General features: G+C 43.4%; 1 protein-coding gene across 1 annotated transcript in view; it reads right to left on the reverse strand.

The window, feature by feature from the left end:
• Window positions 1-24,438, reverse strand: part of USP54 (ubiquitin specific peptidase 54) — a 101,441-nt gene that overhangs the window by 8,747 nt on the left and 68,256 nt on the right. The window contains exons 10-21 of the mRNA XM_036495737.2: window positions 23,863-24,031; window positions 22,395-22,565; window positions 18,440-18,571; window positions 17,938-18,315; window positions 17,517-17,748; window positions 15,816-15,949; window positions 13,553-13,720; window positions 10,730-10,849; window positions 9,609-9,807; window positions 4,790-6,165; window positions 713-831; window positions 258-398 (exon numbers count right to left, since the gene is read on the reverse strand). Of these exons, the coding sequence (XP_036351630.2) occupies window positions 258-398; window positions 713-831; window positions 4,790-6,165; window positions 9,609-9,807; window positions 10,730-10,849; window positions 13,553-13,720; window positions 15,816-15,949; window positions 17,517-17,748; window positions 17,938-18,315; window positions 18,440-18,571; window positions 22,395-22,565; window positions 23,863-24,031 (3,339 nt within the window). The remainder of the gene's footprint in view (window positions 1-257; window positions 399-712; window positions 832-4,789; window positions 6,166-9,608; window positions 9,808-10,729; window positions 10,850-13,552; window positions 13,721-15,815; window positions 15,950-17,516; window positions 17,749-17,937; window positions 18,316-18,439; window positions 18,572-22,394; window positions 22,566-23,862; window positions 24,032-24,438) is intronic.

Consider the following 24,438-nt stretch of genomic DNA (forward strand, 5'->3'; position numbering starts at 1 on the left):
CGTGCTGACCCAATCAGAAGCTTCTGCTTCTCCGATTCCCTCAAGGCTATTAAGAATCCTTTCAAAAGTGCGACAGGAAAGAAACATGCCTCTGGGTTCCAGTTAAATGCATGTAAACAAAATAACTACAGGGTCCTCATGCTGCTGAGTGCACATGGCAACAACCTTCCATTTCTCCCTGCTCCTGAATCTGGCACTGTATATTTACCTAGCAAGGATGAGAGCGACCTGAATGGAGAGACCCTAATTCTACTTACAATCCTGTGGGAAGAGACTGGAGCCTCCTCCCTCTCTGAGACAACGGTGCCACTGAGACTGCGTGAGATGCGGCGAAAGTTCTCTGCACTGTACTGTTCATCCTCCCCACACTCCCTGCTGAGGCCTCGGCAAGCGGCAGCCTTCAAACACACAGACACATACAAGCAGACACATAACACCAGATCTGACATTCTCCCACAGACTGTCCTCAGGGATCTGGGAAGAAGAGGGGAAGACTTACAGGTAAATGGCTGCGTTGGGTGTATTTGAAAAGCAGGGACCACATAGCAAACCCCTCTCCTTCAAAGAAACCCAAACTTAGGTCTGTTCTCTTTCGATAGCTCCACATGACCATGCCTGTGCCTTACCACCAACCTGACCTCCGCACTTCTTTCCCCCACAACACCCAACCCCCGATTCCCAGGTCCGGACCTGCAGCACCCAAGGCTGATACCTGAGCCGCAGGTGCTGTGCTGGCTTCGTGAGGACGCAGCTCCATTTCTGCTGTTGGGGTCTTGGAGAGACCAGGACCGGGGGCAGAGTGAAGCCTCCTTCGCATGCCATCGGCAGAGCCTGAGATGGAAAGCAAATGGAAACTGAAGCCGTTGTCTATCAGGGTGTCAACTAAGAGCACACCAACACGGGCTCAGCAGTTCGTAATCACCCAGTGACAGCTACACATCCCTGAATCCAAGAGAGGACACACTCCTAGAATTTAGAAGCAACGCCTGCGGTTCTCTGGGGTCTCAGATCACAGCTCTTGGAGAACTCTGTAGGCTCAATGTCCCTGTCTTGCCTCACTTCCTTTTTTTTTTTTTAAGATTTATTTATTTTTACTGCAAACTCAGATATATAGAGAGAGGAGGAAAAGCAGAGAGGAAGATCTTCCATGCGATGATTCACTCCCCAAGTGACCCCAACAACCAGAGCTGGACCCATCCAAAGCCAGGAGCCAGGAGCTCTTCCAGGTCTTCCATATGGGTGCAGGCTCCCAAGGCTTTGGGCCGTCCTCAACTGCTTCTCCCAGGCCACAGGCAGGGAGCTGGATGGGAAGTGGGGCTGCATGGATAAAACTGGCACCCATATGGGAACCCGATGCATTCAAAGCGAGGACTTTAGCTGCTAGGCTACCGCACCGGGCCCACCTCATTTCATCTTTGTAAGCTGATCAGCTATGGCCAAACGTGGGCCCAAGACCTGTAACACATACACAGGAATTCCCTGACACAATGATTTTCTAGATAATCCATGGTGACAAAGGAAACAATTATAGCCAGTCTAGCTCAGAAGGAATATAGTAAAAAATGAATCAAACTCTCATTTTATAAACCAGGAAAACTAAGTCCTAGGGTTGACAGGCAACTAGTATTTTAACCAGAATTAAAATATAATTCTATTTTATTGTCCCACTTAGTAATCTTCTGTTATACATATATAATGGTCTTTTATTTCTCCCCATTACCTTTTCTGAATCACTTAAATGCTGAACAACCACTAAGTGTTGTCTTGCTGAAAATTTTTTTAAAGGTTAGGAAACAGGCCCAGTGTGGTAGCCTACCAGCTAAAGTCCTTTTCTTGTACTTGTTGGGATCCCATACATGCGCAGGTTCTAATCCCAACGGCCACACTTCCCATCTGGCTTCCTGCTTGTGGCCTGGGAAAGCAGTAGAGGATGCTCTGAAGCCTTGGGTCCCTGCAACTGCATGGGAGACCCACAGAAGGCTCCTGACTTTGGATCAACCAACTGAGCTCCGGCTGATACAGTCACTTGGGGAGTGAACCAGCAGGTGGAAGATATTTCTCCCTGTAAATCTGACTTTCCAGTAAAAATAAATATGTCTTAACACACAAAAAGGGGGAAAGCGGTTTTTTTATTTGTTTGTTTGCTTTTAGTGAATTATTTATTTTTATTGGAAAGTCAGATATGCAAAGAAGGAGCTTCCATCTACTGGTTCACTCTCCAATTGGCATAACGGCCAAAGCTGGGTCAATCCTGAGCCAGAGCAAGCAGCTTCCTCCAGGTCTCCCTGGGTGCAAGGTCCCAAGGCTTTGGGCTATCCTCTACTGATTTCCCAGGCAACAAAGAGCCTCATGGGAAGTGGAACATCCAGGAAATGAACCGGCGTCCCCAACACTTGGAGGTGGAGGATTAGTCAATTGAGCCATTATGCCAGGCCTGAAAAGAGCTGTTCTAAATTGGATACTGACACAAAAAGTCCCCATCTTATTAATGAAGTCTTTCATTATGATACTCTATATGTCCTTGACCTATGTTTGACAGGCCAAGTGTGTGTCCATAGCCAATACATTTTTGTTTCTGTTTCTGTCTGTCTAAGTTTGCTTTTGTAACTGGTGTTGTGGCACTATGTTTAAATTTACCACCTAAAATGCCAGTATCATACATGGGCTCATATTCCAGTTCATATTCCACATGCTCCACTTCTAACCAAGCTCCCTGCTAATGGGCTGGGGAAAGCAATGAAGGACAGTCCAGGTTTTTGGACCCCTCAGACCCACATGGGAGACCCAGAAGAAATTCCTGTTACCTGACTTCAGCCTGGTCCAGTGCTGAAAGCTATTGCCATTTGAAGGATAAACCAGCAGGAAGGTCCTCTCTCATCTCTCCCTCTCTATCTCTGTAGTTCTGCCTTTCAAAATAAAAAATGTAATTGAAAAAATGATGGAGAATACCTACAATGTCAGGATACACCTAAATGGCAGAATGATGGACTTACAAGTGTTCATGAAAGATTCTGCATTGTATACTTAATTTTAACCAAAAGTCTGAGAAGCAATGGACTATGCATTGTAACAATAGAGGGGAAGTCGGTGGGGTAGGGGAAGCAAATTGGAAGAGAGGAGAGGAAATTCCAGAGTTTATGTAACTGTAGCATAAAATAATTTTTTAAAGATTTATTTTTTTATTGGAAAGGCAGATATACGTAGAGAAGGAGAGAAGATCTTCTGTCCAATGCTTCATTCCCCATGATTTAGGAATACAATTATTTATTGGGGAAAAAATCATGATGAAGAAGACACATACAGAGGAAGACAGTGAGACAGAGACAGAGAAAAAGGAATTTTTCATCAGCAAATACTTCAAAAACACTGTTGAAAATAGAACTGAAGATGATGATGTACATTTTTCATGACTGTTTTGAAGTTCTCATGTCTATCTAGTTGAAGAATAACTTTGTTGATAAAAATACTAACATGTCAGTTATTTTCAGTAGCTTTCTGGTAAAGGTAGTGGTTCTAATACCAATGAAGATGCATCAGGAAGCTAACTCCAGCTTTCAGGGTCAGTATAGTGCCGCAGCTACTCAAGCTGCCTACAGGGACACTGGCACACCTTAGAGTGCTGGTTTGAGGCTGGTGGCTCAGCTGCAGAGGCAGCTCCTACTAAAACACCTGAGGATGAGACAGAAGAGGGCCCAAGTGCATGGGTTCCTGAAACATGGGAGACCCAGGAGTTCCTGGCTCCTGGCTTTGGACTGTACCAACCCTGCCTATTGTGGCCACTTGAATCATACATAACATTTTAGAATTGAAATACATCTGAAACAAAATCATTGAACTCTCATTTAACAGGTAAAACCTTGTCTCTGGAATATTATGTCTTATCTAAGTTCATCCTAAAAATTAACGCTGTTCTCAGGAAAACAGTTCAGCCTTTGTGTGCAGAAGTGACATGTATCATCTAAGTTACAACATTTATCATGTCTTCAATTTTCAGAACTAATTTCATGATAGGCACCTGAGCTGTAGGATACAATCTTCACTGTCATCTGAAGGGGACTCAAGGAACGACCAACCTATAGGAAAACTACTTTAAAAATTCCACCAACATCAAACCTGGCAGATCCTGAAAGGATAAGAGGAGGTCTAAATATTGCTGGTTCAGTGTGATCTAGAAATGCCCCATGGAGACTTGCCCAAAATATGAAATGGCACCCATATGGGATGCTGGTGTTGCAGGTGACAGCTTAACACAATGCCTGGCCCCAGCACAGAACACTTTATACCCAGCTGAAGGATGACACTTTCTGTAATACTATTGATCTCTTGCTCATGGACAACAAATGTTTAATTACACCCAACTGCGAGTTCACTGAACGTCTGCCATGTCTACTATGTTCAATGTGGAGGGGAAGTTGGAGGTTGAATCTGGTTCAGTTCCTAAACTAGGGAAGGATGATTCTTCTCTCAGTCTCCCTCCTCCCCCATCTCTTGCTAGTCACTCTCCAAGACCTATAAACCCATAAATCACTCTTTAGAACTGCATACTGGAGAAACCATGAGCAAATATTTCATGTTCTGCTTCTTTGGACAGAATTGGTTCCTCATTCTCCACTCTGGCTACAGAAATGTCTACTTCTTGTCCTGAAGACTTTTGAATAAAATCATAAGTTCTACTACTTCTTTCTAAACTAGGAATAAATAATATCTGCACTCCTCTTCTGATCTCATCATCCTACTTTCAGTGTATATGTTGGCCTCTGCTTCCCGCTACCCCGGGTTGAACTCTTACCTGTTTGGCTAAGTGAGTGCCAGGCTACATCCTCCTGCCCCCATCCAGGATATCCAGCTGGAGAAGCCCGAAGACTCGCCTGGTAGAGAGACTCCAGTTCTGAGGTCTCCTGCTCCGTGTCTTGGTTCCAATGTGGATGCAAAAGGATATGATTTCTCTCTGAATAGGTTACACACGTATGGGAATTGTGGGAGGAAGACATAATTCCTGGCTCAGGAACCCCATGTTTAAGCTGAGAATCACAGAGCCTGGTGGCATTCACCCAGGAGTCCAGAGGCAAGGAAGACCCCAAGTCGATACTACTGCCTGGCTCCTTAGGCCTAGCATCTCTTACTTGGGACAGCTTCCCTTGATGTGTACCTGACTCTGCCAACCGAGGTTGGCTTCCCCCAGCAGTTTCACCATTAGGCAGTCCAGAGTTCGTGGCAAGATAATGATGGTCAGCAGGGTCTTCCCAGGAAGGCAGTCTGTCCCTACCGTCCAGAGAGGGTTGCTGATTTGCCCAAGGGCCGTGACCTTTGCCTTGATCCTGTACAAAAAGAGGCTTCAAGTCAGAAGGGGAAGAGTTCTTTTTAAAACTATTTGACAAATGTCTTTCCTGGGAACTTGGACTGTCCCTTGTGGATGCACCTTGCATCCTCTGGAACTGCTCTGTCAAAGAACGGACAAGTCCCTTGGTGCTGGGAAAGTCGGGCCTGGAGGGGCCCTCACTGCCTCTGTCAACTTTTGAAGTCAGTGGCGTTTTGGGGCTTTGGGCTTGGAGACAATGGTTAGCTTTCTGCACAGCATCAGGAGAGTGAAGCACAGATGAAGCAGCAGCAGGCAATATGGTGTGGCAGGCCCTGTATGGGGGAAGGCTGGGCTGAGCTGAGGAACCCAAAGGGTGCCCATCTTTCTCAGAGGAAGCTGTTGCAGCGGGGTGCGGTCCAGGTATCACCACGGTCTGGTCAGTGGGCTCCCTCTTTTCTTGGAGCATCAGGTCTTGAGCAATGCTTCTTCCTTCTTGTGGAGGGAACTTGCTGCAGCCGTTGTCATCCCTATGGCCTTGTGGCTTCCCCTCTGAGGCAGCTGATGGCACCCAGCCAGGAGGAGATGTCTTCTCTGTCCTCTCTGGGGTTTGGGGGAAACCCTGCCTGTGGACTGCAGAGTGGTCACTGTTGTCCACCTCCACTGAAGTCAGAAGCTTCAAGGAAGATCTACTGGGAGAGCGGTGCTGTGGGGCTGATGGGGCAGGTGACTCTGGGAAGAGTGATGAGTGTGGCTCATGGCAGGAAGCAGGTGAGTGGAAGAAAGAACTGGCTCCAAACTCTGGGTTGGTGCAGGATTCCAAGTGGGCCTCCTGGCTTAACAATACTTGGAGCGGGACAGGCTGTTCACTGAAAAGAGATTTGAGACATCCAGTCATGATCCGCCTTGATGGACAAAAACACTTTGAAAAGTAACTGTTGCTCCCACCTGTGTTTCTAGCTAGCCACAGAGGGAGTATTAAACATGAACACAGTGACAAGCGGGAAGTCCTATGGTCAGTTCCCGTCCAGGTGAAGAGATAACATGAATTATCTATCAGACACCCTCCCCAAAGATGCACTGTACCCTCTCTGGGAAGTCCCACTTCAATCACACTTTACTTGCAAACTGAAAATACATAAATTGCTAAACCCACAAGCAGATGGCACAGAAGGTCAGCAAAGCCTGCAGACACTCAAAGCAAACAATGGAACTCCAGGATGCTGCCCAGGGAGGGAAGTCCTCCTACCTGTGATCCCAAGAGGTGGCCCAGCCAAAGGAACCCCAAGGCCACATGCAGACAATACAGGATGACCTGGGCTCACAGAATCACACAGAAATTAACTGTTTCAAAGGTGTTTTCATAATTCGGATGTGATTGCATTACTCCTCAAGATGATTTTTCAAAGTAATAACACTATGATCTCCCTGAAATTTAGGACTAGAAATAGAAATTAACTTTATTTTGTCAGTATTTCACCAATTGTTTTGTATTTCTGACCTAACAAACATGTACAGCATGTAAATAAAACCTCAATTATCCATGTATCAAGTAGTATAACTTCTCTGTAAAGGGTTGAGCTGTCTAAATTGCTTTATAACCAAAGTAAGTTTCTAAACTTGAGTGAAGGGTAGGTGTTAGGTACAGTGGTTAAGATACCACTTGGAGCTGGCACCATGGCATAGCATATGCCTCTGCCTGCAGAGCCCATTTGAGTCCCGGCTCCTCCAGCTCCCTGCTGCTGGCGTGGAAAGCAAGAAAAGACAGCCCAAGTGATTGGATTCTTCTACCTATGTGGACACCCAGAAATGCCTGGCTCCTGCCTTTGGACCCCCAACTCCAGCTATTAAAGCCATCTGGAGAGTGCACTAGCAGATGGAAGAGCTCTCTCATTGTCTCTCCTTTTCTCTGTAACTCTGCCTTTCCACGAAAATTAAACCTTATTTATCAAGATTTATTTATTTTTCATGGAAAGCAGAATTAAGGAGAGGGGGAGACAGTGAGAAAGATGCTGCATCTGCTGCCTTACCCCTCAATGGCCCCAACGGCCAGAGCTGAACTGATCTGAAGCCAGGAGACCCAGATTGAGTACCTAGCTACTGGCTTCAGCCTGACCCAGTCCTGGCTACTGTAGGCATTTGGGAAGTTAACACACAGATAAGAGATTTCTATTTGTCTCTCTGGCTGTCACTCTATATCTATCTTTCAAATAGGTTAAATAAATACATATAAATAAAATGTGAATGAGAACACAGGTTGGGTGCTCCTAACCCAAAAATCCAAAATGTTTCAAATCTAAAACTGAGTGTCATGTCAATATTCAAAAGTTTCTTGATGTTGAAACCTCTAAAATTTTGGATTTTCAGATTAGAGATGGTCATCCAGTAAAGCCTATGCAAATACTTTTAAATTTAAAAAATGCCAAACTCTGAAATAATACTAGTCTAAAGTATTTGGGTAAGGGGTATTCAATCTACATACTATAAGCTTTACATTATAAATATGAAATAAGGGAAGCCTCCTGGAAAAAAAAAAAGCAACATTGTAATGGTTAAGGGCAGGTGCTTTGTATCAAACAGACCTGAATATGAAATCCACACTTTCAGGGCTGACACCGTGGCTTAACAAGCTAATCCTGTCCCTTCAAGTGCCAGCATCCCATACAAACGCCAGCATCCCATATGGGTGCTGGTTTGCATCCTAGCTGCTCTACTTCCCACCCAGCTCCCTACTTATGGCCTGGGAAACCAAGGGAGTATGGCCCAAAGCCTTGGGACCCTGCAACCAAGTAGCAGACCTGGAAGAAGCTCCTGGCTCTTGGCTTCAGATCAGCTCACCTTCGGCCACTGCAGCCATTTAGGGAGTGAACCAGCAGATAGAAGGTCTTTCTCTCATTCTGTCTATAAATCTGCCTTTTAAACAAAAATAAATTTTAAAAAGAAAAGAAAGAAACCAGACCCAGCACAATGGCTCAGTGGTTAAATCCTTGTCTTGCACATGCTGGGATCCAATATGGGCACAGCTTTTGTCCTGGCTGCTCCACTTCCCATTCAGCTCTCTGCTTGTGGTCTGGGAGGGCAGCAGAGGATGGACCAAGGCCTTGGGACCATGCATCTGAGTGAGAGACACAGAAGTTCCTGGCTCCTGATCGGCTCAGCTCTGGCCATTGTGGCCACTTGAGGAGTGAATTAGCAGACAAGATTTTTCTCTCTCTGTGTATCTCCTTCTTGCTATAAATCTGTCTTGCCAATAAAAATAAAAATGAATCTTAAAAAAAAAAATCCATACTTCTGTCACTTACTAGTTAGGTAATTTTGCGTGTCATATTTAACCTCTCTGAGCCTGAGTTTCATCATAAGCAAAACATGCTGAAAACAGCTCCCATCTCTTAAGTTTAATGAGAATAAAGCAAAACCTACAAAGTGCTTATCTCAGTGCTTGGATCTGACAAATGTTCAAAAACTATCATCTGGTTTAATTATTCTTATTTTTTTTAAATTATTATTTTTTAAAGATTTACTTATCATTATTTTTTTTTTTTTTTGCAAAGTCAGACATATATATAGAGGAGGAGAGACAGAGAGGAAGGTCTTCCGTCCAACGATTCACTCCCCAAGAGACCGTAATGGCCGAAACTGCGCTAATCCAAAGCCAGGAGCAAGGAACCTCTTCCGGGTCTCCCACACAGGTGTAGGGTCCCAAGGCTTTGGGCCGTCCTCGACTGCTTTCCCAGGCCACAAGCAGGGAGCTGGATGGGAAGTGGAGCTGCCGGGATTAAAACTGGCACCCATATGGGATCCCGGCACTTTCAAGCCGAGGACTTTATCTGCTAGGCCACCAAGCTGGCCCAACAATTATTCTATTTTGAGAACTATTCAAACTTGTTAACAGTCAAAATTAATTTTTACTTACCTTACGTATTCTAAGTAAAAGACAAAGTGCAAGGCTTTAACGTGGAAACTACACCATTGGCTTCTAAGGCTTTTTTCCCAGTCTTGGCCACACAGAAGCAAGGCAAAGGAAATATGCACAAGTATAATCTTGTGCTATCATATCAGCCTAGCGATGACTCACCTGCAAGAGTCTACTTATCATGCTCTATTTTTTTCAGCTCTCTAGTAACTATTAAGGAAAGAACCAGCAGTGCTAATAGTTTTCCAATGTATGTTCTGGCCAGACACAAGAAAATCTTATCAGAGGGCTCTTATCTCTCCCCCATAGTCACCAAGACAATGAGTGCTCCTGCTACAGAGCACCCACACTTACTACCTCCCCTGTCATCCATGGGCTAGCATGGTTCCCAAGCACTACCTTGTTGGCTGAGGGAAGGTGCCCCCCTGTGATGGGAGGCAGGCTGAGGGTTGCGACGGCTGCTGCGATGCTTGCTGCTGCTGCTGCATGCGATCCTGCAGGCTCCGTGCTTTTCGAATACTTATTTGCAACTTCTTATCGACTAGGGCTCTGCTGTGCGTGCTAGAGCTGGCACCATGCAGGGCAAGTCTTAGTTTAGCTAAAATGCAAAAGAAAATATAGCAGAAACAGAACACAAAACACAAACAAAAATAAAAGGAATGAAACTGAACTAAAAATGAGCAAATATAGGCAGTACAACTCAAAATATGCAGCAGGAATGCAATGCATGACCATGCATGTGCTGCCCAAGGCACATAGCTGCCTCTAGCTATAAGGAACATTCAAGGGAAGCCAGGGAGGCCAAACAGGTTAATTCAAATCAAAACAAAACAAAACAAAAGCTAAACTAAAATGAATCAGGGAGATAAACTGAGTGCTACCATCTTAGAAGTTGCCACTCTTAATTCTTTTCAACTGACCTATATGATTCAAGTCTCCATATTCTACTCCCAACTCCCCCTTGCTGGTGGCCAAGAACAGCTGCAAGATCCAAACCTGCAGCTGCGTATATACAGCACAGCTGCCTAGAGGTCACATTTAAGAATCATATTCTAAGCCTCAGTCCTTTGCTGCAACTTTATGGTGTTGCACAGCAGGAAGGAAGGAGAGAAACAGAATCAATCAAATAGTACAATGGAAAGGCACAGTGCTAGAAAATCACAATCAATTTACTCAGTCTTCCTACCATATGCTCCAACTCAGTAGTCAGTGACTACAGAAAGAGCAGACTAACCTCACAGCTGAAGTCTAACAATCTTGGGTTAATAAGAAGGTACACAGAGCTGGAGGATTCATCTGTAGATTCCTGCTGAGACTATTCCAGTAAACAGCCACAGGCCATCGAGATGGTGCAGAGCATCCTCGGAGGTCTTATGGGCAAGGAGAGCTAAAGGACCTCAGTTTGGGAGCATGAGTGGTGAGGAGACATAAAAACCATTTTTATCTCTTCAAGTGACAACACAAAATCTACGGTGAGGTTAGTCCAAGTTGCTGTAGCCGTAGCTGTTAGAGTTACTTACAGATAGCTTCGTTACAGAGCGCCAAAGCTGCAGCACAGTCTCCCTTTTGCTCCATACGCAGCGACTCTTCCAACACTGAGTCTGCCTCTTGCAGGGACCGCTCAAAGCCGTCACTCCTCCCTGAAAGGGCCAGCACTTTTCATTTTCATTACAATTCACTCCAACTTGGGTTACATGCTGAGGTTTCCCTGTGGCACATGTAGACCCTTGCTGCTGAGCAGCTGGAATACCCGTGTTCCAACTGTCGACTCAGAGTGACAGGAAGTCCTCCAAACCAGCAGGACATTCACTTTTTCCTGCACTAAGATCTTATTGAAGCCAGGCAAGAGAGATGTCATTGCTAGCCACAACTCCAGGGCTTTTTAGAGAGCTCCTCAAGCAAAAAACAAAATATCATCTCTTATACCTACATCTGAACTAACCTTCCACAATGCAATAAGACACACCCTAGGCTTCCACTCAAACCTCCACTACTACTTTCTGCCACTACTACCTCTCATTAGCACTACTAAATATTTACTTTATCATGGCTTTCCTCACCAAAACCCCCAAAAAGTGACCTTCCCAGAGAGTGAACATGGAATATTCCTCCCTCCGCTCAAAGTGAACATGTACCAAAGCAAGTGCACAAGACTCCATGTACAATGCCAGATGAAAAGGTTAAGAGATACAGCAAAAGCAACTCTTGCAAAGGCACCCTTATTAACATGCCCCTTTGCCTTCTGAACTAGTTCATAACCATAAACTGGCAAAAAGCTTAACATAATAAGTTTACTTCCTCCATTGTCTCATACCTGTCCCCTTATCTCCCCCTCCACTTACCTCCAGCAGGACATGGAAAGGAAAGTCTCTTCCACATCCTAACATTCACTTCCTACATTTTGGGGGGTTTTTGAGCCCAATGGGAAGTACCAATTAGTTCTGAAGAATTGAGAACATAGCTTCCTGCCTATCTCTAGAGATACGGTGTTTACAATATTTAGAATCAAATAATGAATCAACAAGTTCTTTATAATAAGAGGTGGGTGAAAAGGTTATTGAAAAAGTTCTCCATAGAGTTGTAGGCAGACTATTGTCACTCAAGCACTGTAAGATTTTAATTCTTATCCTCCAGAATTTTAGAATTCTAGGAGATACTGAACCCAAGTGTTTGGAGAACTGACAATGAAATACAGCCCAGCTGTCCAAGAGACAGGGTGAGGGTAGTGTGGTAGAAACAAGGGTTGCAAGTGGAGAAACATGAAGAACTCTCTTTTACAAGAAACACAAACCCATGATACCATTATGAAACAATGAGGTCAAAAAGAAAGAAATGCTTATCCAATTACAGAGACAGGAAGGAATCAGATATTTGAAACTGGGCCCGGCGGCATGGCCTAGCAGATAGAGTCCTTGCCTTGTTTGCGCCGGGATCCCATATGGGCGCTGGTTCTAATCCCGGCAGCTCCACTTCCCATCCAGCTCCCTGCTTGTGGCCTGGGAAAGCAGTCGAGGATGGCCCAAAGCCTTGGGACCCTGTAACTGTGTGGGAGACCTGAAAGAGGTTCCTGGTTCCCGGCTTCGGACTGGCGCAGCACCGGCTGTTGCGGCTCACTTGTGGAGTGAATCATCGGACGGAGAATCTTCCTCTCTGTCTCTCCTCCTCTCTATATATCTGACTTTGTAATAAAAATAAATAAATCTTAAAAAAAAAAAGTTTTTTGAAACTAATTCTTTCAATGAATAAAAAAAATAATAATAATAAAAAAAGAAACTAATTCTGAAACAAATACTTTGGGAAATTTAAGGTAAAAACTGCCTTAAAATCGTAACAAAACAGAATTAGAGTAGACAAAATACTCCAAATTAGGATAGCTTAGTCAAGGAAGCTTTTCTAAGTGTTTTTTTTTTTTAATTTTTTTTTTTTTAAGATTTTATTATTATTGGAAAGCCGATATACAGAGAGGAGGAGAGACAGAGAGGAAGATCTTCCATCCGATGATTCACTCCCCAAGTGACTGCAATGGCCGGTGCGCGCCGATCCGAAGCCGGGAACCAGGAACCTTTTCCGGGTCTCCCACATGGGTACAGGGTCCCAAAGCTTTGGTCCGTCCTTGACTGCTTTCCCAGGCCACAAGCAGGGAGCTGGATGGGAAGTGGAGCTGCCAGGATTAGAACCAGCGCCCATATGGGATCCCGGTGCGTTCAAGGCAAGGACTTTAGCCGCTAGGCCACGCCGCCGGGCCCTCTAAGTATTGATAAAAAGAAAAGTAGTTGACAGAATACAGCCACAGAAATGGCAATGACATCAGCCTTAACACTATTTTGGCCCCACTTGTTTTATCTGGATATTCTGAATAATAAGATTGATATGGAAAGAAAAACAGAAATATTCTTCTTGGACTATTTTAAGATAGACACCTCAGCCTTCTTGAATTCTTCTTTTGAATACTAGTCTCTTTTGATGTAAAATGATTTTCTACAGAAATTCAAAAGAGAAAAAAAGTTACAAAGAGGAGGCTGCTGGGAGAAGTTTAGGTAAAGTCCATGCAAGCAAAAGAGACTACGAAATAAATCATCATGGATCAAAAATAAATCAGACTTTGTGTGGGGTTGCTGTGTGGTAACTCCACTTCCATGAAACTTCAAAATACCCAGGAAATGTTTCTTTCCAGCAAACAGAATTCCCTTGTCCACAAGCATTGCCATTTGTACTGAACCAGCTCTCACCAAAATGGCTAATATCCCTTCACTAAAGAGCAGACAGGGGAACTTACAAACTCAGGTCTTTTCTTCTACTTTTCTCTCTGGCCCCATTGCCCACAACCTAAGGCTCAAAATTACCCTGATTCTGCAGTTCATCCAAGTCCATGAAGCGGCTGGGATGAGGGTTGAATCCTTTAGCCGCCTCTAACTCCTTCTCTCGCTTTCTTCGAAGTTCCTGCTCCTGGGCCCTCCTGACCACCTCCTCCTGCAGTTCATCCAGTTCACTTTTCAAAGATATCTCCCCACCTGCAATACAAGAAAAGGAGGAGATAAACCAACACATTTCCATAGCCAAGACTAAGCACCTGCTGAATTTGCAGCTATGACACCAGTTTTCCTGTCCAACAGTTGTCTTCAATTTGAACTTCATGTTATACATAAAGCTTTCCATATCAGATTCAGGGTAGGACTTGAACCATGAACAGTAATAGTAAAATCAACCAACAATAGCAAATATTTATTGATTGGTTTATAACAATGGGACACCTAACATTTGTTGAGCATTAACCATATGCCAGGAAACTTTTGATGACATATATTACTTAATTTACTTATCGCAAAAGAGGAAGTAGATTCTATTATTACACCCAGGTTAGAAACGAGGAAACTGACCTTCAAAATGAGAAATAATTTCTTTAATGTTTATTTCCATGTACTTGAAGAACAGACACAGAGAAGCAGATTCTCCATCAGCTATTTCATTTCCCAAATGTTTGCAACAGCCACGGCTAAATTAGGCTGAAGCCAGTAGCCTGGAACTCCATCCAGGTCTTTCATGGTTAGGTGGCAGGGTCCCAACCACTTCAGCCCTCATCTGCTGCCTTCCAGAATGCACTAAAAGAAGCTGGATAGGAAGCAGAGTAGTCAGGAATGGGACCAGCACTCCAACATGGGATGCAGGTGTCGCAAGGGGCAGCTTAGCCCACCTTGTCCCACGATAAATCATTTAAACTAGGTAACATAGACGGCAATTGCTGAAACTGTACTAAAATCAGTAAGTTAAATTAATAATTCATATAGTTAATTATTAAGGAGCACTTGCTAGAGGTATTGACATCGATTCATTGAGGGAATTTTCACCATCTCTTTAATCAGTCTGTAAAATGCATATGGTAATAAAAGTTTATGCTGGGAAGTGTTCAAACATGGATCTAAGTAAATCTAGACTCAACTATGTAAATCTGGAAGGAAATCCATGACAAATTGGAAAATTGACAGAATGACATCACTTCATTTTATTTTTTAAAAAAATGATTGTGGCCTACATATATGTATATACACTCATTCATGTGCTTATGTGAGTACAGAAAAAGATGAAAAACAACAAACACTGACAATAACAATTCATTAGATTTGAGGAGGCAAAAGCGGGTTACTGAATTGTTAGATTTATTTCTATAATTTTTTAACAGTATCAAAGTCATCAGATAAAAATGTTTATTTTGTGCTTTAATAAAATAACTAGACCAAACTATGAGACATAAAAACTATTTTCTATACCAAAAGAATGGTGGGGTTATTTATCAACATAAAGAATTCTTTGCTGAGTATTTCACCTATTAAAGAAACCAGCAGGCCCAAATTGAGGGCTGTTAGGGAAACCAGAGGATTCACTCTAGTGTACCAGAAGATGCTGGTTATTCAGAGAGGTGAGTAGGCTTATGCATGCTTGGACATTTCTTAAAATAATGCTTGCTCAACACAAAATTGTTAAATATGGTAAATAAACCAAACTACAATTGAAGGGGAAGAAAAATTTCTTTCATGGATCTCTAACCATAACTGACTCTAACCCAGAATTCCAGGAATATCGGCCTCCATACAGGTTGCTGGGCTTTGCTAGATGTCAACAACCCATAGCGTTCACATGAGGTTCATGCCCTCATTAGTGCTGATCCAAACTTTCATTCTAGCCGTCTCTAAAACCTTAGAGTAACTATCAAGAGAACTACTATTTAGAATAGGGTGCAGACACAATGATAAGGCTAAGTTCACAAGCCTCATTTCTCAGCTTTGCAGCGCTTACAGTGTCCCCTTTTGATACCTCAATTCACAGCATTAAGAATAATAAATCTGTTTCCCAAGAGGCTGTCCCATAACAAGGAACTTACATATTATAATAGAAAGAAATGATATTATTCATTATGACAGTAACATTCACGCAACTCTCAGAACACTCAAAAAAGGCTAAATATGAAGCAACTCAGTGCTTCCACACTTACATCCTAGTCATATACTCAAAATGCAAATTTCTTTTAATCTCAGATATACTCAGGGTAGGCTGTTCCCCAAATAGAATTGGTGGCCAAATCCAACCCTCCAAATCCAGTTTCCCACTTACCTGAGAAAGGCTGACTCTTTGTCCAGCCACTAATGGGTGCTGTAGAATCCACCTCCAGGATGCTACTGCTGTGAGACTTCGGGATATGACGCCAGGAAGGGACAAAGCCAACTGATCTCTTAGCACTTGAATCCCTTCAAAAGAGAACCCAGTCTAATGACAATACAGAGTGGTGAGGACTAACAGCTTTTCTAGGACTAAATTCCTCTAACAAATTAAGGTTTCTGCTACACTACTTCTAGAAAATTGAAATATCCACTCATTCTAACTTATCTCACACTTCATTCACATCTTTCACTTCTGACACTCCACAGACATTTCAATCTACTGAATGAATTAATGAAAACACTGCTGTCATGTCTATAGCCTTCCACATTCTTACTAAACCTCTGTAGCATCTTCTCACACATAAGTAAATTGAACACAGTCCTATGGTTAACAAAGAGTGGGAAAATGTGAGGATGTGACTGTTCCTTTGAAGAAGGTATACTCATTCCTTCCAAAGCAGTCACACTGTTAGGAAACTGTCCAGTATTGGCAACTCACTAAACACATGGCAATTTGAAGTACAAAGAACATAATGAGTGCTACTGGCAGGTAACAATGAGTTTTATCAAACCAAATCACTGTAACACAAGATATGGCTATCATTGCCTTCATAAAACACAGAGTCCTTACTGATCCTTAAAACAATCTATCCCAAAATGGAAAGAATAACAGTTGCGGGCCCAGCCGCGATAGTGTAATGGTTAAGGTCCTCGCCTTGAATGCGCCGGGATCCCATATGGGCTCCAGTTCTAATCCTGTCAGCTCCACTTCCTTTCCAGCACCCTGCTTGTGGCCTGGGAAAGCGGTAGAGGACAGCCCAAAGCCTTGTGGACCCTGCACCCGTGTGGGAGACCCAGAAAGAAGTTCCTGGTTCCCGGCTTCAGATTGGCAGCACCGGCTGTTGCGGCTCACTTGGGGAGTGAATCATCGGATGGAAGATCTTCCTCTCTGTCTTTCCTCCTCTGTATATTTGCCTTTCCAATAAAATAAACAAATCTTAAAAAGAATAACAGTTGCATTTCTTCTCTGATCTGAGCATTATAAAATCTTTGATCCAATTTATACATTCAATAAAAGTTACTAAACAACTGTTTGGCACACATTCTCCAAGTTGCATCCATTTACTACACAAAGTGATGTTCTGGGATACTTACTGACAGTACCAATGTAACTAGAGTAAAGCAAATTAACCCACCATTTCAGATACCCACTTGTGAATTATTGTGGTGGTAAAAACAATTTTTAAAATCTATTTCTTTGGCATAAATTATACAAATGATACAATTTAATTACCTACCTATAGTTTCCATAGTTATTAAGTATCTAGAGCTTATCCTTCCCATCTATCTGAAAATATTGGAACATTTCATGAATTAATATGTCACCTTTGCACGGAGACCATGCTCATCTCCATACTGCCCGCTTTCAGCACGCTTGGGGCTGAAGAGACCACTCAAAAGGACGGTAAATCCAAGCGTTCTTTCCTTTCATAAGTGCCTTTGCTTTTCCTCCCATCAGAGGGCGCCCATGGACCAGAAAGTAGAGCACAGAACGCAAAGGGAAGAAATCTCAGGTCTACTTTGTCAAAACCCCCAGAGTGAGGCCCCGCACTGCTTCCAGGCACAATAGCTCCATTCAAAGAGCAAACAATACCTGCAGACACTGGAGCTCTCAGGCAGGGCAGCGTCCAGGCTGACGGGGCTGTTGCTGTTCCTCTCGCTGCTCTCATAGCCAGACTCCATTCGCTGAATTAGGCGAGGGTGCTGCTCTAAAAGGTGGGAGCCTGGCCGCACTGGGCCCCAGGGCTTGTACGGGGGGCTTGGTCCTCCAGCTTTAAGGTCATAAGCAGGTGGCTTGCTTACCTCCTCTGGTGTCAATTCTTTAGCTGTCCCAATCAAAAAAATAAGAACAGAAAAGGAGGTAGATTGAGCAACCACCCCTCTAAAATCAAGATGTAAGCCCCTCCCCTCAAGCTATTTGGTTTTTGAACACATATCCCTAATAGGCTCAAGTTTTTAAAACATGGACATTATTTCTACTTGGAAGCCCAAGTCTTTCTTAATGATCTCTTCACCTGAATCTTCAGAAAAGGGGCTAAGCTGGATATAGCCGCAGTGCTTCCTTCTGTCCTTACTAAAGATGCTGTCGATGTTCAGGGACTCTCGCTTGGGTCGCCACGTTGGACGGTACTTGCTGGAAGAACTGGATTTTGACTCGCTGCTGGTGCTCTCTATTTCCCAGTCATGAGTATGTAAGGGCAGGCTCCTGGGAGGTTTTTTGTCAGACTGCTCGGCCCTCCCTGCACAGGCAGAGCCTACACTAGTCTGAGAAGCCAGGGAAGGCCTGTTATGAATCATGTTGCTGACTGTCTCTTTAAAATCTCTCAGCCGGTTAGTGCTGCCGGATGGCTTGGAGGCATTCCTAGGAGCCTGCTTCTCTTTCAGTGTCTCTCCTAAAACCGCAAACAAAGAAACAGATGTAGATGTTGCAAGCCATGGACACCCAGACCCCAAAGTCTAAACAGCCAGGGAGAGCTGGCTAGCAGGAAGGAAGAGAGGCCATTCAGGGTGGCTTGCCTTCACTGTGGTAGCCTGAGGCCTGGGGCTCCTCGCCTTTCCTCCTAATTCGGCCAGAGCTCCTCTTGCGCTCGATCAGGGTTCCTTTCTTGGAAGTGTGTTTCTGATTACATTCACTATCAGTCAGGTGTCCTGAAAGAAGAAGACCAGGATGAGCTGATGTCTGAGCTCTTCAGGATTTATGGCAGTGCCACTAATTCAGTGTCCTCATGGACCGGAAGTGGTAGAGGCCAAGGCTACCTGACTTAAGGGTAGGAATCTCAGGACTGGCACTGTGGTGTGTAGCAGGTAACACCACTGTCTGCAACACCAGCTCATGTCCTAGCTGCTTTACTTTCAATTCAGCTTCCTGTTAATGGCCTGAAAAAAAGCAGTGGAAGATGGCCCAAGTGCTCGAGCCTCTGTCATCCACATGCGAGATCCCGATGATGCTCCTGGGTCTGACCTGCTCCAGTGCTGGCCACAGCCATCTCAGGAGTGCACAAGCAGGTGGAAATCCTCTCTTTCAAAATAAATAAATAGGGCCCGGCGGCATGGCCTAGCAGCTAAAGTCCTCGCCTTTAATGCCCCGGGATCCCATATGGGTGCCGGTTCTAATCCCGGCAGCTCCACTTCCCATCCAACTCCCTGCTTGTGGCCTGGGAAAGCAGTCGAGGACAGCCCAATGCATTGGGCTACTGCACCCGCGTGGGAGACCCGAAAGAGGTTCCAGGTTCCCGGCTTCGGATCGGCGCGCATCGGCCCGTTGCGGCTCACTTGGGGAGTGAATCATCGGACGGAAGATCTTCCTCTCTGTCTCTCCTCTGTGTATATCTGGCTGTAATAAAATGAATAAATCTTTAAAAAAAAAAAATAAATAAAAAATAAATAAATAAATAAATCTTTGTTTTAAAAAAGGGTGGGAATTTCCCAGAAGATCGCTATAGAGAAGCTTCAGTATTTAATGGGTACTTCCAAGTTTATGATGTTTCCTGAGCAACTTTTCCCCAGTCTCGCTCATAATCTTTGCAAGTGACCTAGAAGGACTAAGGATGCACTCCTTAGTAATCTGTAAAAGGTCAAAGTTTCAACTATTATTAAAAATGGCATGTGCCAATATATTTTCTCTCATTACTCAAGACAGGGCTTTCCTTTATTTACTAGTACATACCCAATAAATCCTGATTTGTGTCATCCTGGGTGGTCTGGTCTTTGTCCACAAGAGCTCTTGACTATATATGCTTTTAAGACTCAGTTCTAAACCTTCCTGAAAGGTCACTTAAAATCAAATTGCAACTCTGACATTCCCATTCCCATCCCCAAATCAAGTTCCAATACACTTGCCTTCAACTGAGAAATTATACTTCATGGTTCTTCAGCAAGACCAATGGGAAACCCAGGATAGCTGGGTTATTTTCTGTAGCCTGCCCTACTTCATGTTCACAACATGAAAATGGTAAAGTATAATTTATATCATACACTTAGGGTCACATATAAATAATATAAAAGCTAGACGTGAATTAAGTTTCAAGATAGACTTAGAGAAAACCCACTCATTATGAAACCCACTGAGAGCGAGCTAAGGGAAATTTATTTTCATTCTAATATTTTAAAATCGTCTTATATATTAATGGAACAGCCATGTGGAACAGCCAACTATGGGTTCAAGAAAGTTACAAAAGGAGGAAATTACCTGGAGTAACAAAATCTTGCAAATGCTACACTGACAGCCATGCCCTCCCACCCCAAACACATCTTTAACATAAACCTGGCTCTCCTAGCAATTATGTGTCACTTATCCTATGACTATGGTTTGCAGTTTCAGAAATATGGTCTTAAAAATGCATACTTAATACCATCTATGTTTTAGTTATCTAAAGAAATTCAACATAAGCCGACCAAACCTCTGTGTCCAACTACTATTTCATGAGAGAAGACAAAGAAACATGCTGAAGTACACGATCAGATATAATCAGCAAATTTTGTAATGTGGGAAATCTATAAGATAAACTGTTTGGTTTGTCAACAATAAATTGAAAAGAAAAAATAAAGGAAAAAATCCACAAAATAAACAAAGAGATAAAGGACTATAGGGTTGACATAGTGATGTAGTAGCTTAAGCCACTGCTTAACAGCTTACCACATGGGAATGCCAGTTCAATTCCCAGCTGCTCTGCTTCTACTCCAGCTCCCTGCTAATAACCCTGGGAAAGCAGCAGAAGATGGTCTAGGTCTGTGAACCCCTTCAACTCTGTGGGGGACTAAGATGGAGCTCCTGACTCCTGGATTCAGCCTGATCTAGCTCAAGATGGCACATTTTGGGGAGTGAATTACTGAATGGAAGATTTCTCTTTCTTTATCACTCTGCCTTTCAAATTAAAAAGAAAAAGTCTTAAAAATAAAAAACAAAAAACAGTTCAGCCCATCACAACATGTAGACCTCACTGGGATTCTGAGTCACACACAAACTATTAGAAAATTATGCCATTTATGATTGAGTAGTAGAACATTCACTGGTTACCTCTGTGGAATTAAGGAGCTATTGTTATTATTTACATCTAATAATATGAGGTTCAAAATGACTTTTTTAAATTAAATTTATTTATTAATTACATTGTGTCGTAATTACATAGAATCTGGGATTCTCCCCCCCACCCTCCCCCCCAAAAATGACTTATTTTTTAGCAGTATTACTAGAGTATCTACAGACGTGATATGATATCTGGGACTTCAGTCATATTAATTCAGGAGTGGGGGAAGTGGGCATAGGTATAGATAAAACTAGACTGCCTAAGAGTTATAATCATTAAAAGCCAGGATGCAGGTCCATAGAGGGGCAGAAAAGAATTATGTATACTTCTTAATCAATCTGAAATTCTAAACTGAAGTGTCCAGGTCCACACACTATAATCCATGCCCTGCAGTTATGAGCTTGCTACTTCTCACACCCTCAGGGTCTGTGCCTTGTTCCAGGCCTTAGCGATTCTGGCTCCCATGGACTTTTCATCTCAGCAGTTGCTCACTAGTCTTCCTTTCCTTGCCTGTACCAACACCAACACCAACACCAACACCAAGCACTCTCTCCTACAATTTAACACAACCCCTGAAGAATGTCTTACCTGCAAAGAACACACAGGAACAGACCATCTTTCCTCTTTTATTTCTCTGTCCTTCAGAAAGTAAGTCTAGCAAGCTGACAAGTAGGTGTCCCCTACCCATAAATACACCCCTGTTCTCAATGCCCTTCACTGAGGACAAAGCATAGCACAAAATCATGACAAGGTGCAAGAATACAAGGGTAAAAAAGAATACAATAGAAAGGATGGGGGTCAAAAGGATAGCAAGTGAAAAGCAGGCTTTTGAATAATTATACTGCTAATCACACTACAATAGTCCTTATTGAAGCGCTGCTGTTGGCAGGAGTATGTGCAGTGCAGTATCACTGTTCTTTTACAACTCTGCCTTTCAAATAGTTGCGGGCCCGGTGCGATAGCGTAATGGTTAAGGTCCTCGCCTAGAACGTACCGGGATCCCATATGGGTACCAGTTCTAATCCCAGCGGCCCCATTTCCTATCCAGCTCCCTGCTTGTGGCCTGGGAAAGCAGTCGAGGATGGCCCAGAGCATTGGGACCCTGCACCCGTGTGGGAGATCTGGAAGAGCTCCTGGCTTTTGGCTTTGGATTGCCTCAGCTCCAGCCTTTGTGCCTATTTGGGGAGTGAATCATCAGACGGAAGATCTTCCTCTCTGTCTCTCCGCCTTTCCAATAAAATAAATAAATCTTTAAAAAAAGAAAAAGAAAAAGAAACATGTTGCTTCTTTATATCTCCCCTTTCCCTTACTCAACCTCCCAAGTTCTGTGCCTTTCAATGATGGATAGCGAACATTTCTGATTTGCCCCCAGTTTCTTTTCCTTGGGAGATCTCCCTAAGCACACACTGAATCAGGCAAGCAGGGCCCACTACATCGGTCCCTACCTGTGTCCCGACTGCTCTGGGACATGGAGTCATTCTCCACATTACAGATGACTGTCCCCTGAGAATCAGAAGAGAAGTGACTGACCACAGACTCATGGTGAGAGTGTTTGTAGGGATAGCTCTCCGTTGAGGAATCTGTTCGAGTGTCACTTGAGATGGAGGGCTCCCTCCCTGAGGGAAGGAGGAGACACATAACGCAAAAGTGAGGAAGGAGAGAACGATGATAACAATGACCACAGGGAGAAAGAAAATAGAAGGGTGCTACAAGGCTGGAAGGCAACGGCTTCCTAGCTGCAGAGTATAACGAGAGACCCCCATGCCACTCTTCCCGACTTGCAGATCACCCAGACAAAACATACAATTCCTCCCACCCCTGCCCCTACTTTGCTGAAGCCTCACTTTGCCTATCACTGTGAAAAACTGTAAAAAATAAAAATAAATTTTTTAAAAAGGAAAAATTGTGCAGTTTTTAGAAAACCTACAGGGGTGGGAAGGGGGGTAGTGGAAAAAATGAAAAATTGTGAAAAATAAGATCCACTTAGGTGGAAAGTCCCAGGTCAACTACTCACACATAACTTGCAGTTCCCTTATCCCATGTTCCTTCTAGTCTTTGATGACTGTCAGTTTGAAAAACATAGCTGGTACTGTGTGATTTTTAATATCTGACAATTGATAGGGCTATAAATATATATATTTTAGTGAGGATTAGTTTAAGCATGTCTGTTCTCCATGACAAGAAAGTGGGTGTTCGAAGGGAGAGGTAGCGCAGATCTGGGTGGGACGCAAGAGTGGCAAGAAAGCACCAGGCATCCAGCAGGACCAAGTACGAAGGGAAGGGGCAAAGATTTCAGGGTCAATTGTCTTCCCTTTCAAAATCATACTATGGCCCAGTGCTAGATCTAGAAGAGTAAAAGATCCTTAAGCTCCTTTTCAGATATCAAACCAAAAACAATTATAAGTATAGCTGAAATACACTATGAGCCTCTGTGGGCTCCCGGAGGCTTCAGCCATCAAGCTATAAACTGTTTCTACGGGAAGACATTCTTTATCTTCCAAACAATCAACCTAATGGTGAACAACTGATCGACAAGCTAAAGAACAACACTCCTAGCATTTTGAAGTAAAAATGTCTCAGTACCCGCCCCCCCACAAATGACTACCTTTGTAGTCAATTTTTCTTGTCACTGCTAAATGGCTGATAAGAATCAGGCATCTTTACCAGTTTTAGAAGGCTAAATGCCGAGGTCTCATATCTCAACATGTAAGTAAACAAAATTTCCTTTTCCTTTCTGAGTTGGGGTCAGTGACTAAGGCTGAACGGAACTAACATCTGGCACAAGCAAAGCTCCAGCATAAGCTGCTACTTGGTTCTCATCTTTCTCTAAGCAAGGCACACAATCAGGTATAAACCCGGACTACCTCGTCACGGAGGCGGGAGGGAGGCAGAAGAAAAAGCTGGGCTGCTCACCCGAATCTTCACTGTCGTAGCATGTCCTGCTGTAGGACTGCAGCTCAGCGTGGGAAGGCAGGTCCTGAGTGGACACAGGGGTGCCCTGGGGGTCTGCGTACAGCAGCAGCAAAGGCTGATAATGTCCCTTGATGCATTTGGTCACCACATCTTTCCATTTGGGTCCAATCTGAACCAGAAACAACCAGAAACATGACAGTTACACTTCATAGCCACAATTTAAGACCACATCTTTGTGCTTTGGGTTTCTAAAGAAGAGAAGAAATGAAAATACAAGAACTAGGTAAAAAAGACAACAAAAGAAATCTTACATCCAGCCAATGAATATTTTATAAAATCTTTTTTTTTCCGCTAGATCCTTTAAAAAACATTAAAATTATATAAGGAAGTACAAATAAAATCATTTTTATTTCTGTAAACGTTAACTCAGCTATGAAATATAAATTCTCAAAGGTGGATATGCTGTGTACTTCACCTGCTTTAGGGATCAATTTCTTTTCAAAAACATCAAGCCCTCACTTCATATTTGCATTTCTGCAATTTCCACCCTCAAATATTAAAATTACTTATGTGAGG

This window comes from Ochotona princeps, chromosome 13 (genome assembly GCF_030435755.1).
Source record: "Ochotona princeps isolate mOchPri1 chromosome 13, mOchPri1.hap1, whole genome shotgun sequence".
Classification (NCBI taxonomy): domain Eukaryota; kingdom Metazoa; phylum Chordata; class Mammalia; order Lagomorpha; family Ochotonidae; genus Ochotona; species Ochotona princeps.